General features: G+C 43.0%; 1 protein-coding gene across 3 annotated transcripts in view; it reads right to left on the reverse strand.

The window, feature by feature from the left end:
• pacs2 (phosphofurin acidic cluster sorting protein 2) overlaps positions 1 to 18552 on the reverse strand; it is a 157077-nt gene that overhangs the window by 14485 nt on the left and 124040 nt on the right. For 2 of the 3 annotated variants that reach the window (XM_034194999.1, XM_034194998.1), the window contains exons 14-19: positions 12871 to 12975; positions 12008 to 12114; positions 10732 to 10886; positions 10084 to 10194; positions 9775 to 9883; positions 8941 to 8973 (exon numbers count right to left, since the gene is read on the reverse strand). In XM_034194999.1, the coding sequence (XP_034050890.1) occupies positions 8941 to 8973; positions 9775 to 9883; positions 10084 to 10194; positions 10732 to 10886; positions 12008 to 12114; positions 12871 to 12975 (620 nt within the window). The remainder of the gene's footprint in view (positions 1 to 8940; positions 8974 to 9774; positions 9884 to 10083; positions 10195 to 10731; positions 10887 to 12007; positions 12115 to 12870; positions 12976 to 18552) is intronic. The other variant, XM_034195000.1, reaches the window with a different exon arrangement.

Genomic DNA, 18552 nt, shown 5'->3' on the forward strand with positions numbered 1-18552 from the left:
GAATAGTGTTCCGCGTTGTTGCGCACTATTGCGCGTAACAGTGCATCGTTAAGTTCTGTCACGTTGTGAACGAAGTGAACTGTCTCCACACACACACCCATATTCATCCAACCGAATTCAGATCGCTCCAGTTTTTCAGAAGAACTTTGTGACTGCATGCGTAGTTGGGCTCTGTGCCATGGAGTGGTGCAGAGAGGAGGAGGAGACGGACAGAGCCAGATGTGTGGCTTCATGCGGCTCTCGTCTCGTGCATTTTCCCAAACATCATGCACATGCAGCAGGTGGAACACCTGTAGGAGCGCGCTGAAGAGCACTGAAATTAGACTTTTAGACGACTTGGTGTCAGCAATCAAACTGAATGCGGTGCAGCAGGGTTTAATTGTGAGCACGCTTCTTCCTCCGCTGGACTGTAGGAGGTGCAGAGATGTCTGGCTGCACGTGAGTCTCCTCTCTCTCCTCTGGTTCCTCTGGCTCAGACTCGTTCTCCCGCTCATCGGTTACAACAGGTGGAACACCTGCAGTAGCATCCTGAGGAGCTTCAGCAGGAACTGTGGAACGACATTCGGAGCCGAGTTTAATTGTGCGCAAGTGAAAGAAAACTGATTCGTTGTGGCACGCAGTGAAATGTGACGCCGCGTTACAAGTCGTGTCAAAACTTGACAGTTTCCGTGTCACTTCGTAATAACGCGTGACAGTTTGGGCTCCAAGAACCATCACAGGAACCACTACGAACGTTGTCATGTTTTATTAAGGATCACTACTCATCAAGACGGATCAATACGCTCAGTTGTGACCTCCACGATGTGAGACAAAATGAAGGTAGTGTGTGACATTCGTGGAAGATTTTTTGACAGGCAAAAACATGCTCCACGAATATCAAGAATATCACGCACCAACACGCACTATTAAGAAACCTATTCAGATGCGTTAAGTCACATTAAGAATGTCAGTAATGTGTCACGAATGACAGAAAAATGACATTCGTAACGTGTCTTGGATATGTGTAAACGCACCTTAAAGAAGTAATTAATAGCTATGAGATTTAAGGTTTGTGGCTTAAACATCTGGACCCTATCTTACACATGGTGCAAAACGGCGCACAGCACAGTGCACGTGTTATTTGTAGTTTCCACCTGATGGAGTTGTGGTTTTCATGGCCATCAGTCAAAACTACAAGGAAATTTTATCAATATTGATGGCACTTTCAATTTTGCTCATCAGTCCGATTCTTTATCGATTCCTGACCAATTTCTTGTTCAAAAAAATGTAGATTTACACAGCTTTTCAGCATCAATGTTTTCCTTATTTCAAAATGCAGAGTTTGATATCATGACAGCATCTCTTACATCACAACACATATGTTTTTGAAAGAACAACTGTCAGAAAAACATACCAGGACTAATAAGAGGAACTGATAACATTTGAGGCATACAATTCCAATGCCTTGAAAACTTGGAACTGGTTCCCAGCTGGAACCGGCTCTCAAGTCCCATTCCTTCCCACAATGTCTACAAACTAAATATAACTGCGCTCATCTGGCGCGGGTCTGGTGGACTGGTAACACATGGAAGCAGAAAGTGACTGCCGAAAAACCTGGTCAAAAGTCAAGCACAGTGTATTTGTAGTATGGTGCAATATTCAGACACGGCTTATGTAAGTGAGTTCACGATGCACATGCACTTTGCTTGCACATGCAACAAAACTAAACTGAAAACAACCATTAAACAAAAGTATATACTCACAGAAAGATACAAAACCTCATGTTTCTGCTTAGCCTCAGAGAGCTTTGGTGGCTGCTCTCTGCCGGTGTGTTCTGACAGGCTGGTGCAGATCCATTAATTCACCAGAAAACCTCTCACTTGAGTCCATTTCATAAATAACAGTGTCTGTCACACTCTGACAGAGGACAGTCTTATTGGTTTATTTCATATCATACCCAAAAAATGCCCATGAATAATTCAGAGGATAAATTCAACCCCTTTGGACCCTATTTTGTGCTCAAAATACACACGTTCCCTCTAAGTAGCAAAAAGAGGTTGGACACACCCCATATGCACCTGTGCTGTGCATTTTTGCGATCCGCTATGTACCATCGAGAGAAGGCCCCATGACTTTTAAGCACACCGATTCCCACAGTTTAACATGAGAAGGTATTGTTACTTTCCACTGTGTGGAAAGTAACAAACTTTCACAAACAGAAATAAGAGCGCATGCTGCACTTGCTGCCAGACTTTATCCTCAGCTCAGATCATTTCACTTTGCAGCTGCAGAACACTGATTACTCTGTAGCCAGAAAAGCAAAGAGCATAACATGCAAGCTGGAGGTCGATTTGTATCCTCCATCACAGCTGTCCACTCAGTGCAGACGCAAAAATTAATCTACCAAAACAAACACGTGAGAAGGGCATTCGGAAGGCAGCAAGTCCATCGGGGAAACGCCAACTCAATTTTTAAAATACAGATAAGAAGGAAGAGCACCAACCTAAATCCAAACCTTCTCAGGGTCAACGCATGACCTTTGAAGTGTATTGCATAGCTACACTTCCTTCTATGAACTATTTTCCCAGGGGTGACCAGAAAAATAGCCAGAATGGAATTCTAGTTAACTTTATGACAGTAAAGACATTTGAATGCAAAAGGTTGTTGCTCTTGCCTGGAAGTAACCTGCCATCGCCCCCCCAGGGAAGAAACAGAGAGACTACACAGGAGACAGAGAGAGAACACAGTCTACACTAGGAAATATATCAAGGCCACTTAAAAAAAAAAAAAAAAAAAAAAAAAAAAAAAAATCATTTGTATCCAGAATTCCAAGCAACCCAGGATAGAAAGCCAGATGTCTGCCTGGTATGTGATTCAAGATCATCTTGTTTTGTAATAATGGAATATGCCAGCTGACTTCTATTTATGTCTGACTCATGCACTGTTTTCATTTTGTGATCTAAATGTTAAAAAATGCACATGCATGTCATTCTACATGGTCAGTAGGACTGTGGCCCTGGCACATGCTCTTTACAGGTACAGGTCAAATCCAGCTCTGCATCTTTGTCACAACTAATTTCTGTAATTAATGTCAATGTGTGTGTGTGTTTTTGTCATGTATGACACGACTGTTGCCAATATTTCATACACTATGCAGCGTGACATAAAATAAAAAACTATTATGATGCATTTGATGGTACAAGACAGTGCACTAAACAAAAATTCAAAAAGTTGATCGTGATTGAAGATAGCATTTTATTACAGGAAGGTATTCCTCACAATTAGGCACTGAAAATAAAGCTTATATATATATATATATATATATATATATATATATATATATATATATATATATATATATATATATATATATACAGTAGTGTTCAGAATAATAGTAGTGCTATGTGACTAAAAAGATTAATCCAGGTTTTGAGTATATTTCTTATTGTTACATGGGAAACAAGGTACCAGTAGATTCAGTAGATTCTCACAAATCCAACAAGACCAAGCATTCATGATATGCACACTGTTAAGGCTATGAAATTGGGCTACAAACCTGTGTGAATCAGGTGTCCCCTATTTAAGGATGAAGCCAGCACCTGTTGAACATGCTTTTCTCTTTGATAGCCTGAGGAAAATGGGACATTCAGAGACATTGTTCAGAAGAACAGCGTAGTTTGATTAAAAAGTTGATTGGAGAGGGGAAAACTTATACGATCTACAATGATCTCCAATGCTTTAAAATGGACAAAAAAAAAAAAAACAGAGACGCGTGGAAGAAAACGGAAAACAACCATCAAAATGGATAGAAGAATAACCAGAATGGCAAAGGCTCACCCACTGATCAGCTCCAGGATGATCAAAGACAGTCTGGAGTTACCTGTAAGTGCTGTGACAGTTAGAAGACGCCTGTGTGAAGCTAATTTATTTGCAAGAATCCCCCGCAAAGTCCCTCTGTTAAATAAAAGACGTGCAGAAGAGGTTACAATTTGCCAAAGAACACATCAACTGGCCTAAAGAGAAATGGAGGAATATTTTGTGGAATGATGAGAGTAAAATTGTTCTTTTTGGGTCCAAGGGCCGCAGACAGTTTGTGAGATGACCCCCAAACTCTGAATTCAAGCCACAGTTCACAGTGAAGACAGTGAAGCATGGTGGTGCAAGCATCATGATATGGGCATGTTTTTCCTACTATGGTGTTGGGCCTATATATCGCATACCAGGTATCATGGATCAGTTTGGATATGTCAAAATACTTGAAGAGGTCATGTGGCCTTATGCTGAAGAGGACATGCCCTTGAAATGGGTGTTTCAACAAGACAATGACCCCAAGCACACTAGTAAACGAGCAAAATCTTGGTTCCAAACCAACAAAATTAATGCCTCACAGATGTGAAGAAATCATGAAAAACTGTGGTTATACAACTAAATACTAGTTTATGATTCACAGGATTGCTAAAAAAGCAGTTTGAACATAATAGTTCTGAGTTTGTAGCGTCAACAGCAGATGCTACTATTATTGTGAACACCCCCTTTTCTACTTTTTTTTAGTAATAGCCCACTTTCATAGCCTTAAGAGTGTGCATATCATGAATGCTTGGTCTTGTTGGATTTTTGAGAATCTATGTTCTTTTAATTAACGGGGTACAGTTTTTTAAAAACTGTAACAGGCCGAATAGCAGACAGACATGGATGGCTGGGAGCACATGGAACAAAAGAAAGAGCAGTGAGGAGGAAAACAGAGAAACACTCCAGAGGACAGGAACTGATTATAGTTGGCCTCCTGCCACTTTATCAGTGCTCCTTTTCTTCAGTTAGACATCTGAACTCTTATCAGTGATAAGTGTGTGGAATCTAAAATTGAAAGTCTCTTTGTTGGGAAAATTCTTTCATACGTGCCAACAATAATTAATCTTAAGCTATGGTTTTATAAAATACCTGCAGTCCACACAGTGGTTGTAGAGAAACAAGAACATGTTCATGATTAATATAACAATTATTTTAGCTGCAAGGAGTACATTTAAAAGATAGATGTCAAACTTTTAAAATAACTTCTGTAGTCTTACATACCAAACAGATTAGCAGCAGGTGACTCAAAACCCCAGTCAAACAGAAACAACACTGGAACACAAGCTTGCAACAAGGAACTATATCTGTTACAGACAAGTAATGAAAGGTGTTACATCAAAGTAAAATTGGGAAGCCTAAAAACTATTAATGATGAACAACCTGGGGGGGAAAGCCATCTAAAAAATAAAGAAGTAAGTAAAAAAGTAAAAGGACATGAAAGCTAAATATACGATGAAGTCTTTGTGACATCACAAGGAATAAATGTTAGAAAAAGTAACAAAAGGAATTCACATTGCCCTCTAAATTGACCAAACTCCTCCCTCATGCAAATACCTTCTCACTCACTAAATGTTGTCACCCGTCTTGTCAGTCAGCAACCCCCCTCCCCCCCAAAAAACAGGCATGCCATGAGGTTACCACAACACAAGAACAATCACAGGGGTTACATAGCTACCCACCACAAACAAGAAATTTGCAAAAACAGCAGGTTCGAGATGCATCCTAGTGGAGCAGATAACTGTAACAATTGTTCATTTCTGGAAAGAAGCACCAAAGTTGGCACAAATACTCCTTAGACATTACTCTTTTGAAAAAACTGAGTAGCCACTTGAATTTTCAGTAGGCGGCCAGGTAGGGGTCAGTTGAAGAATTACACAGGGGTCAAAATTTAAAAATGCTCCAATCATATTGAAAGCTATACCACATTATTTGTCTGATCACAATAATACCAAAAAGGTATAGTTTGGACTATCTATGACTGAATGTTATGGAGTTATGGGGTAAAAACAACAAGAATGGTGACAAAGGTCAATTTCAGTTTGTACAGGGGTTAGAAGTTAAAGTTGCTCCAATTTTGGTAAAAAGTGGTGCAAATTATTGGTTGAACTAATAGGATTAATAAATGAAATAGTTTTGACTGTGTTGAATGCTTGGTCTGCAAGGTAAAGGTAGAGTAATGTCGACATCCATTGGATTCTGTTGTGAAAGTGTAGTGACACGGACCCACAACAGGGGGCGCAAATGAACGGCCAATAGATGAGCCAAAAAGTAACAATTTAATGTTGTGAAACGTGCACAACGAACATACAGACAATCTCAGAATATAATTACAGTCAAATTACAAAGGTGACGTGTGGGCAGGCTCGAGGATAGAAAACGTCTGTCCTGAGAAGAGCCGGAACCACACGATTTCCGCCCCCACAGAACCTGGTGAATACTGGAGCCGCCAAGTCCCGAATTCCCAGGTGATCACCGTCCCCGACTGTCGGATCTGGTACTGCTGGCGAAGAACAAAGACAGTCAAGTGTGGGTGTGTGTACACCCAGTAACAACAGCGGTGGGAATGTCACCTCCACCTCTCACTCAATATGGTGCAGAGTACTGCAGTGATTCCTCAGGGGAAAAGAGTGCCGTCCTGCACTCACTCAGCCTCCACAGAAAAAGGAACCGGTACTCCTGCAAACACTCACAATATACAGATATATTGCAAAAAACACAAACGGCTGAGGATATTACCTCCAATGAAGTATGATATCTCGGCGATGAGGTGGAGATGACGTCTGGTCTTTATGGAGTGCGATGATGAAGAATGTGTGACAGCTGTCAGGAATTAATGAGTGACAGCTGTCACTCCCGGCTGTGTCCGTGGCGGCAGCGCCCTCTCGTGCCTGAAGCCCGCACTTCAGGCAGGATGCCCTTTGGTGGTGGGCCAGCAGTACATCCTCTTCTGGCGGCCCACACAACAGATTCTATGACATGTGACATATGTTACCCTGTAACATGATAACTAAGCATGACACATAATGCAAACTATTCCTTTTTAAAACCCTATTAACTCAACCAATAATTTGCATAACATTTTACAATATTTAGAGCAACTTTAACATCTGACCCCTGTATAAACTAATGCTGACCTTTGTTACCATTCTTGCTGTTTTTACCCCATAACTCCATAACATTCAGTCATAGATAGTCCAAACTATACCTTTTTGGTATCGTTATGATCAGACAAATAATGTGGTATAGCTTTCAATATGATTGAAACATTTTTAAATTTTGACCCCTGTGTAATTCTTCAATTGACCCCTACCTGGCCGCCTACTGAAAATTCAAGTGGCTACTCAGTTTTTTCAAAAGAGTAATGACTAAGGAGTATTTGTGCCAACTTTGGTGCTTCTTTCCAGATTTGAAGGATTCCTCTGTAAATATTCTGTTATCTGCTGCAAGCTGCATCAGCAGGGTCAGAAGATTACCCCGGACATAGAAAGTCAGTAGGACAGAGCAGGTGAGAAAGCTGCCAGGCAACCCGTGTCATTTGTGATACAATAATTGTCAGGTGGATGTCCTCTGGGCAGAAGCTTGAGCAGTAAGCGTTGTCCAGACAAAAGCATCATGCTTGGTCAAACCAGATAGAATGCCATGAAAGGATTGGTCAGGGCCCCTTCTGTACTGCCTCCACAGACACTTGATCATAAGCAGTGGCCACTGCTGGGCTGTAGGACATCAGATGGCATCTAGCAGATCCCAAAAGTATCTCTGGGCAGGCAAGTACTGGCACTGGCTCTTCACTGATGAGGAGTGGGACCAAAACTCTGGACTGATTTGGTTGGATGAAAAGATGAAGAATGAGTTGAAGCAATTTATGCACATTGGCACAACAAGAAACTGGGTATCCTTGAGATGAAGTCAGGTTAGGTCTAGGGACCATGTGCTGGTGCTGAGTATTGCCGCATTAAGCACACCACACCACAGCCTTGGGTCTTGCATGGAAACCACACAGGCAGACAACAGGCCCATGCCCAATTCTCAAAAGTAACCATGTAACCATCCAGATGAAAGGATGACATTAATAAGGTAATAAGAAAAATGGCTGCAGTAGTGGTAGCATGCCTGTTGTTATCTGAGGTTTGGGTTTAATCTATGTGTGTTGTTAACAAGCCGGAGAGTAGAGTTGGGGTTTGCAGGAAACAACATCCAATAAAATTACAAGCATGGATAAGGACAGGAAAAGTCTATTCTGATCCAATTACATTTGTTCTGCATATCTGAATGGTTAATTGTTTGAGATTTTCAACCATAAAATATCGCGCTGACGGTGGCAAAATATTTGACCCTTTCACATTTGATGTATTACTCCATGCCCTGACCGTCTCAGATGTCAATAATGACATTGTCAGCTGAGAGCGAGAGAAACTAGTGCAGCGACGACGATGGGAAAATGGGTGAATTTAATCAATCATACGAAAGTATTGATGTGGATTCTGATACAGAATTACTCAATGCAGTTGACGAGATGGAGAAATTTGCGGGTCTGCTGATAGAATTTCCAGTTCGGCATGAAGACGCTGTTAATTCGCTAACCGAATTACTTACAGAAAAATAAACCATGCAAACAATGGAATTGGATTAGAATGAGAATAACCCCCTTTGTGTCTGATGATTTGTGGATGTTAATGCTGGATTACAGTCGCAAATATCCGTTTTACTGGCGACGTGTGCATTTGTGACCGTAATCCAGCATTAATGTCCACAAATCATCAGACACAACGGGGTTATTCTCTAAAAATAAACACAAAATCAGGGTGAGATCAGGAGTATGACTACCTCACCTCGGTTAACATAAATTGCCCCTCATGTTGAGTGTAGACTAATTAATTTAATTAACCCTATCATGTGCCTTTGGGCTTCTTTTCTTTAAATGTAATTCTGAACCATAGCCTGGGTGGCAGAGCTGGATGTTATCTGTAAAGTTCAGGTTGTTAACAGAGTTTGAGTCAGCTGTTAAAGTGGCAAGCTTTGAAAAAAAAAAGGAAGGTTCAGGGGGGAAATGTTTCCAACACAGAAAGCAGATGAATCACCAGGCTGAGAAAGGAACTCTGTCGTCTACAATACCTTACTGCAAAATCAAAATGAAAGCTCTTTTTCCTTCAAAGAAAGAAAACAATCCAACAAAAAGGACGTTATTCTCACAGGCAGGGGAAACACAGTGACGTTAAGCAGACAGACCTTCCATCCACAAACACGCAATACTTTGACCTAAATGTTTTCTATAAACATAGTTAAAAACAGTCTACTATGTAAGTTTTTCCACATATAACCCAAATTTATCACTTTCCAGCCTAACCTGCCTAAACATAAAATTACAACAGCATATTGCCATAAATGTGAAAATACAGTTTTGATTATAACCAACCAAAACAAAAAAAAAAAAAAAAATAGACTACAACTGATGCATATTTCTTGATCTCTATTATCACTTTCATTGTATATGTGAGTTTATCATATTATTGTGTTTCCTTAATTTGTTTTATTATCTGCTCAACTTGCTTTTGTTTTAGTGAATTCTTCTCTGGTAGTCTCAGTTGGATTATCTGGCAAAATAAAAGTTAAAAAATAAATAATATTGTATATTTTCCAAAATGTTTAAATAAGGGAGGGAATTTGAAGTGCCAGCTAATGCAGTGTGGATTACTCACGGAGTAATGCAGAAGAACACAATTAAAAATGGCATATTCAGACTTTAACAACTTAAAATTATTTTAGATTTGTAGAGCAGTTGACTCTGGGAATAACTGATAATAACATTTGCAATGTGTAAATTTGTTTGATGAAAGCGCAAGATTTAAACCTTTCTGTGGTAGCTAACAAAGTCCATTTAAAGTCCGCCTTCAGTCCAGTATGAAAATTCTCTTATTAAATTAGGGTAAAATCCAGAATAAATTGTACCTCTTCTGTTTGTAGGTCAGCATAGCCTCTGCGATGGGGAGCTGGTGAGCACCGTTAGCTCCAACCATGTACTGCGTTACTCTGGACACAACGTCTGGGTTCTCCTGGGCTGCACAGGACACAGTGATCACTATTTATCTCTCAGCACTAATTCTTGTGTAAGTGAGTACATCATCGACATATAACTTAACATTCCTCTTCCACATTTGAATCCAGCTGCTGTGTCTTGTCCTGACTATCAATGTTCTCTAAACTACAGAATTAATATAACATAGCTCAAAATGAAGCGTTCAGTAAGACATAGCCCACCAATGATGGGAGCCTCCGGCTTGTGAAAGAGGTCCCTCCACGCAGCATCTTGGAACAAAGTGTTGTAATGGTAATCAATAGTGCCAAGATATTTGGAGACTGGATGTGCACCTAAATGCAATGAAATGCAAAGATTTATAAATGAGACATTTTCCACGTACTTTTTATCCTGTGAAACCAAAGATGATGTTAAAACTACCGCTGCTGCCAAATAAGCTCAACCCTTGTGTTTCCCACATTGTATTTGACATTCTGTGCAATTAACAAAATGTATTGTGTTGATTTACAGCACAAAACAAGAACAGAGTGATGCTCCTCCAATGAAAAATGATGTCAGAGCTTCTGATTATGGCAGATGGTGAAAGAAAACTGTAAAATGGAGAAACAGTTTCTAATGTAAAAAGTAAAAGTCAACATGAACTATTAAACTGGCTCCAACTGATTTAAAAAAAAAAAATGCTGTGGACTGAAAACAGATACCATGAAAAACTGTCTTCAGAACAAATTTAAAGAATTAGAAACCAGTGTGTATAGTTCTGTAGGAGCAACAAGGCCACAAGTGACTGTGGAGAACAATCGCACTTATGAGTCCTGATATATAAACAAGATTTTTAAAAGTACAATTTCAACAAGTTAGGCGGCACAAACCTAGAGGGATGATGAGGAACCTCATGTAACCGAGCCAGTCAGGGGTCTTATGGGAAAGGTGGTCCACAAAAAGCCTCAGGACCACACTGAGGTAGTGTTGTGCTCCGGCCACGGCTATCTTAATGGGAATCGGTGTTTGAGAGTTACAGTTGCAACTAGGAATGAAATAAAAGGGACTTATTGACAACTATAGTTTAACAACAAATCCAGAAACATTTACTGTGATGACATTTAGACTCATACTAGAATTTCAGAAATGCTTGTTTGTGTGTTTGTTTATTGCCTTACTCCTCCAAGGTGTTTGGACCAATTTTCACCAAACTTGCTCTGTGCATGTAGATTGACCTTAGGGGTTTGCTTTAGCAAAGCTAAAGGTCATCTGGGTCAAAGGACAAAATTTTGGTTTGTCTGTTTATTCACCTACTCCTCCCAGGTCCTTTGAAACTTGATATGTGAATGACAGTCAACCCCAGAAAGTGGCCGGTGAATGTGTGTATGTATATATATTTTTTCCAGTCCACTGTCCTCCAAACATGGCACACATATGTAGGTAGGCTCCAGAATTGCTCAGATGACATCAAATTTACCAAAGGTCCATCAATGGGATTCATATAGGGAGATGATGCTCTAATGGTTAAGCAGTGAGCTTAAGACCAGATGATCCTCGTCTGGCTGGAAAATCACTAAGAACCCATGTGCAAGGTCTTTAATCTCCAAGTTGCTACCAGTGTGTAGTGAGAGCCTTACGTGGCAGCACCCTGACATCGGTGTGTGAGTGTGTGTGAATGTGAGGCATTACTGTAAAGCACTTTGAGCTTCTGATATAGATGGGAAAAGCTCTATATAAATGCAGTCCATTTACCATTACCACTGGTGTCAAAGGTCAACACTGGCGTTCTTCACGGGAACTGTGTAAGTGGGAACATATGTGTCAAAAGGTCAATTGTTGTGGTCATGTCTGCCTGTGTGTTTGTTGACCATCTCTTCCCAGGTCATTTTTCCTGATTTCTACCAAACGTGGTATTGCAGTGAAGGTTGGGTCCAAAATGGCCATGGAAAAAAGTCAAGTAATTTAATTTTCAACCCAATTTGGACTAAATGTATCACACACAACTGCCCTGGCAAGGACACTGGGGTCAAATGTCAGACTGTCGTAACTGTAATCTTCATGCCCATTCATATGTTAATCATGACCAATAAACCTAACAATCTGCAGCCGTGCACTTTAAATTGTTACACTGTGATTATATTAAAACAAAAATGTCCAACGGCTTACAATCTTTGTATGCGGGAGACGATGGTGTTGAATGCAGCTTGGATGTCGGCGGTAGTGCAGGTGCAGACCACTGGCAGATGGTGGTTTTGCAGGATGTCTGAAAGATACTGAGCCAGCAGAAAAAGAATGAATAAGCAGCCAAAAAGCAGAATAAATCCATTTTTGTTTTACTCCGAACATGCTTTCCTGAAAAAAGAAGTAAAAGCTTAAAAAGCTATTATTTTAGTGTTTGTTTTTTTTCCAAATAATCACAAGATGAATAATTCCATTTTTGGCCTTTTGCTTGTTTGTCTCAAAATGGTGACAATATATCTTTAACATACATCATAGCTTCTGTTTCTATAATAAAATACCATGACCATGACCAAATCTTCTCCTGTATTAATATTTAGGTTTCAATAGCTACTCCTGTATATTTTATAGTACCATATTTATTGTATATGTTGTTTAATGCCCTTAAATATAGTTATATATATGATGTCTTATCTTTATGTCTTATTATTTATTATTATATACACTTTTTTCTTGAGCGGCTTGGGTGGGTAGGGAGAGTTCCCATGGGATAAAAAAGCTTTTCAACCTACCATCCCTGGTTCTCAAGACCAGGCACCTAAGTGGCTCTACTCTACTCTTTTCTACTCTTCTATTTTACTCTTCCTTTTTAGATATTTAGATATACCTTAGTATACTGGCATAGTTCCACCTTAGAATTGGAATATAATATATAAGATATACCTTACTGAATTTTCATAAACCTTTCCAAAGTCTAATATATGTGTGTCTGTCCAAAATACTTTTAAAGGATGAAGCATAAAGAAGTACAGATTTAAGTATTTCAGGATTGTCTTGCTGGTGTTTCTTACCTGGCCCTGCCATTCTGAAGTGTTAATGAGGATGATGCTGTCAGGGAGGTGGTTATCGGACACCAGGATGTGGTTTAGTTGGTCATATACAGTCTTTCTCGGGATCTAGGAGAAGAAAATCACTAAATGTAGACACTGTTGGTGAAATAAAGACCATGTGTTTTGCACCTTCAGATTAAAGTGTCTCCCAGTGTCTCTTCCTACATCTTAATCCCCTCTCACACAAGCAACAAAAAAACAAATAATCACAAGCTGTCTGTGACAGATAATTGTGTACATCACAATGTCACAACAGGTGCAGGATTATCACAGAGTTGTCTCATTTTCCTACAGAAATGCTAGCAGTATTGCAGTACGTATGATGTAACTCAATTTTCAACGATGTTCAAATTCACACATCAGAAGGAGCACAATAAGGTGTGACACACATGTAATATACAAACACACACAGGCACACATACAGTACACATTTGCATTTGTTGACACAGACTGGCACAAATGACATAAAATCTATTTATTTCATTTATACCGTCCCAAATCACAACAAGCTGCCTCAAAGTGCTTCACACAAGTAAAGTCTAACCTTACTAACCCCTAGAGCGAACACACAGGCAACAGTGGTAAGGAAAAACTTCCTCTGATGATACTGAGGAAGAAACCTCAAGCAGAGCAGAATCAAAGGGGTGACCCTCTGCTTAGGCCATTCTAACAGTTACAAAGTTTTGCAAATAAATCAAACAACATAATAATATAAAGAAGATGAGACAGAAAATAAGATGGGAATTCAATGAACAACACAAACACACATATGCATGCACACAAAGTGGAGAAAGGATGCAAAAGTATGATCTGGTATTTGTAATCACAGGCCCCTGCAAGCTACTGCACCATCAGAGATTACTACCTGCAACAATGACATTGTGATTATGTGCATTAAATATAAATAACTGTCTGCATCATTTTTGTTGTATGTGTGACACAATCTGTCCTAACAAGACTTCAAGATGATTCCCATAAACTAAATCATTTTAGAGATATGCTGTACAGACTGTACTGTGTCAAAGCTTTAGCACCCAAGAATTGTTATTTTTTTTTAAAAAAAAGAATAAAAATTGAAGTTTGATGCTTTTCATAAGGGATTAATTTTATTTTATGTAAAATCTCCAAATATTCACATTCCAACAAAATTGAAAGTTAGATTTTTATGTCATTAAAGAAATTCATCTGGTAACACTTTACTTGAAGGTATCAACATAATAGTGACATGACACATAAATGTTACATGATACAGTCACGAAAATGTCATAAACATTTTGTCAATGTCATAAATGTTTATGACTTCTGTCATTAAGTGACATTCGGTTTTTGTAATGACAAGTTGGCATACAACTGAAGACCAAAAAGGCCAAAGACAACTTCTGGTTATGTCGCTTTGATTAATATCAAGTTGTCATATTCAAGACAACCCAAAAAATATCAACTTGTCATTACAAAACCGAATGACACTTAATGACAGCAGTCATAATCATTTATGACATTTACATAATGTTTATGACATGTTTATGACTGTGTCATGTCACTATTATGACGATACCTTCAAGTAAAGTGTTACCATTAATCTTTTATTATCTAAAAAAGAAAAAGAAAAAAGAAACAAGTCATTATACTTTCAAAGCTGGAGTCAAAATTTAGCATTTTTACAAAATTGATAAATGACAAAAAAAAATTATCACAACATTTGATGATTTTCGTTCTGTTAAGTTGTCGCAGCCCAAATTTGAAGCCACCATATGAACCTGTGTGTTGTGAAAGTGACGTGACACGGACCCACAACAGGGGGCGTTAATGAACGGACAATGGATAAGCCAAAAAGTAACAATTTAATGTTGTGAATCACACAACGATGTACAGAAAATAACAATATAGTGACTGTCAATCATACACCAGGTGACGTGTGGGCAGGCTCGACGATAGAAGACGCCTGGCGAGAGAGAGGCCGGATCCACACAGCTTCCACCACCAACGGAGCTGAAGAACACCGGAGCCGCCAAGCCCTGCGCCCCAGGTGGCCGCTGTCTTCAGCAGTCAGACCCGGTACTGCTGGCAGAGAACAAAGACAGTCCTGATGAGTGTGAGGACACACACTCAGTAATCCCACAGTCTGTATGCAGTAAGGAGGGAAAACCTCCACCTCCAATCACACACTCGTACAGCTCCTGGTTTAACCACTTATCTGGGTTGGGATGTGAGGCGAAGCCGTCGCTGTCACACCAAACGCCAATCCCTCAGACAAGGAAACACTCCAGGAAAACGGCTGTAACAGAAGTTCAAGTTAAACACACAAAGTGTCTGTCAGCAGAGAAATTACCTGATTGGTAGTTGATTTCTCGGCTGGGAGGTGGAGTTGCAGTCCGGTCTTTATGGTGGTGGTGATGAGTAGTGGATGAGTGACAGCTGGTATGGATGATGAGTGACAGCTGTCACTCCTGGTTGCTCCGACGCCCTCTCGTGCTTGAAGCCCGCACTTCAAGCAGGGCGCCATCTTGTGGTGGTGGGCCAGCAGTACCTCCTCTTCAGCAGCCCACACAACAGGACCCCCCCCTCAACGGGCGCCTCCTGGCGCCCGACCAGGCTTGTCCGGGTGACGGGTGTAGAAGTCGGCCAGGAGGGCCGGGTCCAGGATGAAGCTCCTCTTCACCCAGGAGCGCTCTTCGGGGCCATAACCGTCCCAGTCCACCAGATACTGGAACCCCCGGGCCTTTCGACGGATGTCCAGGAGCCAGCGTACTGTCCACGCGGGCTCCCCGTCAATGATCCGGGCAGGAGGCGGCGCTGGTCCCGGGGCACACAGTGGGGAGGTATGGCAGGGCTTGAGTCTTGACACATGAAACACGGGGTGTATCCGCAGTGAAGCTGGCAACTTCAGCTTCACCGCGGCCGGACTGAGGACTTTGAGTATTGGAAATGGTCCGATGTACCTGTCCTTAAGTTTCTGGGATTCCACCTGCAGGGTGATGTCCTTAGTGGATAACCAAACCTCCTGCCCGGGCTGATATGCAGGGGCCGGGGAACGCCGGCGGTCTGCATGGGCCTTAGCCCTCGTCCGGGCTCTGAGCAGGGCAGAGCGGGCGGTACGCCACACACGACAGGCACTTCCTCAGATGGGCCTGGACCGAGGGCACGCCGACCTCTCCCTCCACCAGTGGAAACAATGGGGGCTGGTACTCCAAACACACCTCAAACGGGGAGAGGCCAGTGGCAGATGAGACTTGGCTATTATGAGCGTACTCGATCCAGGCCAGATGGTCACTCCAGGCCGTCGGGTGCGTGGAGGTCACGCAGCGGAGGGCCTGCTCCAGTTCCTGGTTAGTCCGCTCTGCCTGCCCGTTCGTCTGGGGGTGGTACCCAGACGAGAGACTGACGGTGGCCCCCAGTTCCCTGCAGAAACTCCTCCAGACCTGGGAGGAGAACTGAGGACCACGATCCGAGACAATGTCTGATGGAATCCCATGCAGACGCACGACGTGGTGGACCAGGAGGTCTGCAGTCTCCTGGGCCGTCGGGAGCTTCGGGAGGGCCACGAAGTGGGCCGCCTTGGAGAACCGGTCCACTATCGTTAAGATGATGGTGTTGCCCTGGGACGGCGGGAGGCCCGTGACAAAGTCTAGGCCGATATGAGACCAGGGGCGACGAGGCACAGGCAGAGGCTGGAGGAGGCCTTGGGCCTTGTGATGGTCAGCTTTGCCCCTGGCACAGGTGGTGCAGGCCTGGACATACTCCCGGACGTCGGCTTCCACAGATGCCCACCAGAAGCGCTGCCGAACCACTGCCACGGTCCTTCGCACCCCTGGGTGACAGGAGAGCTTGGAACCGTGACAGAAGTCAAGGACCGCAGCCCTGGCCTCTGGTGGGACGTACAGTTTGTTCTTCAGACCTGTCCCCGGGTCCGGGCTCCGTGTCAGGGCCTCCCGGACGGTCTTCTCCACGTCCCAGGTAAGGGCGGCCACGACAGTGGACTCGGGGATGATGGTTTCAGGGGGGTCTGACAGCTCGGTCTTGACCTCCTCTTCGTGCACCCGGGACAGGGCGTCAGATCGTTGGTTCTTGGTCCCGGGGCGGTAGGTGATCCGGAAGTCAAAACGCCCGAAGAACAGCGACCAGCGGGCTTGCCTGGGGTTCAGACGCTTCGCGGTCCGGATGTACTCCAGGTTCCGATGGTCCGTGAAAACCGTAAATGGCACAGATGCTCCCTCCAACAGGTGTCTCCACTCCTCAAGAGCCTCCTTCACCGCAAGAAGTTCCCGATTGCCGACGTCATAGTTCCGTTCAGCTGGGGTCAACCTGCGGGAAAAGTAGGCACATGGATGGAGAACCTTGTCGGACTCCCCGCTCTGGGACAGCACGGCTCCTATCCCTGAGTCAGAGGCATCCACTTCAACAACAAACTGGCGCTTGGGATCGGGCTGCACCGGAACCGGTGCAGTCGAGAACCGGCGTTTCAACTCCCTAAACGCGGCTTCGCACCGATCCGACCAGGTGAAGGGGACTTTTGTGGAGGTCAGGGCTGTCAGGGGGCTAACTACCTGACTGTAGCCCTTGATGAACCTCCGGTAGAAATTTGCAAAACCGAGGAACTGTTGTAGTTTCCTACGGTTCGTTGGTTGGGGCCAATCTCTCACCGCCGCAACCTTGGCCGGATCAGGGGCGACGGAGTTGGAGGAGATGATGAACCCCAAGAAGGACAAAGAAGTGCGGTGGAACTCACACTTCTCGCCCTTCACAAACAGCCGGTTCTCCAACAACCGCTGTAGGACCTGATGTACATGCTTGACATGGGTCTCAGGATCCGGAGAAAAGATGAGTATATCGTCTAGATATACGAAGACAAACCGATGCAGGAAGTCCCGCAAGATGTCATTAACCAATGCTTGGAACGTCGCGGGCGCATTAGTGAGGCCGAACGGCATGACCAGGTACTCAAAGTGACCTAACGGGGTGTTGAATGCCGTCTTCCACTCGTCTCCCTCCCGGATCCGAACCAGGTGATCAGCATTCCTAAGATCCAATTTCGTGAAAATTTGGGCTCCATGCAGGGGCGTGAACACTGAATCCAACAGAGGTAACGGGTATCGGTTGCGAACCGTGATCTCGTTCAGCCCTCTGTAATCAATGCATGGACGGAGTCCGCCGTCCTTCTTGCCCACAAAAAAGAAACCAGCACCCATCGGGGAGGTGGAGTTCCGGATCAACCCGGCAGCTAATGAGTCTCGGATGTAGGTCTCCATTGATTCGCGTTCCGGACGTGAGAGGTTGTACAGCCTGCTGGACGGGTACTCAGCACCCGGTATCAAATCAATGGCACAATCGTACGGACGGTGCGGGGGCAGCGTGAGTGCCAGATCCTTGCTGAAGACGTCAACAAGGTCGTGGTACTCGGCTGGCACCACCGCCAGATTGGGGGGGACAAAAACCTCCTCCTTAGCTGTCACACCGGGTGGAATTGAGGATCCTAAACACTCTCGGTGGCAGGTTTCGCTCCACTGAACCACAACCCCAGACGGCCAATCAATCCGGGGATTGTGTTTTAACATCCATGGAAAACCCAAAATCACTCGGGAGGTAGAAGGTGTTACATAAAACACAATCTCCTCCCTGTGATTCCCAGACACCACCAATATCACT

Source organism: Thalassophryne amazonica, chromosome 19 (assembly GCF_902500255.1).
Source record: "Thalassophryne amazonica chromosome 19, fThaAma1.1, whole genome shotgun sequence".
NCBI lineage: Eukaryota > Metazoa > Chordata > Actinopteri > Batrachoidiformes > Batrachoididae > Thalassophryne > Thalassophryne amazonica.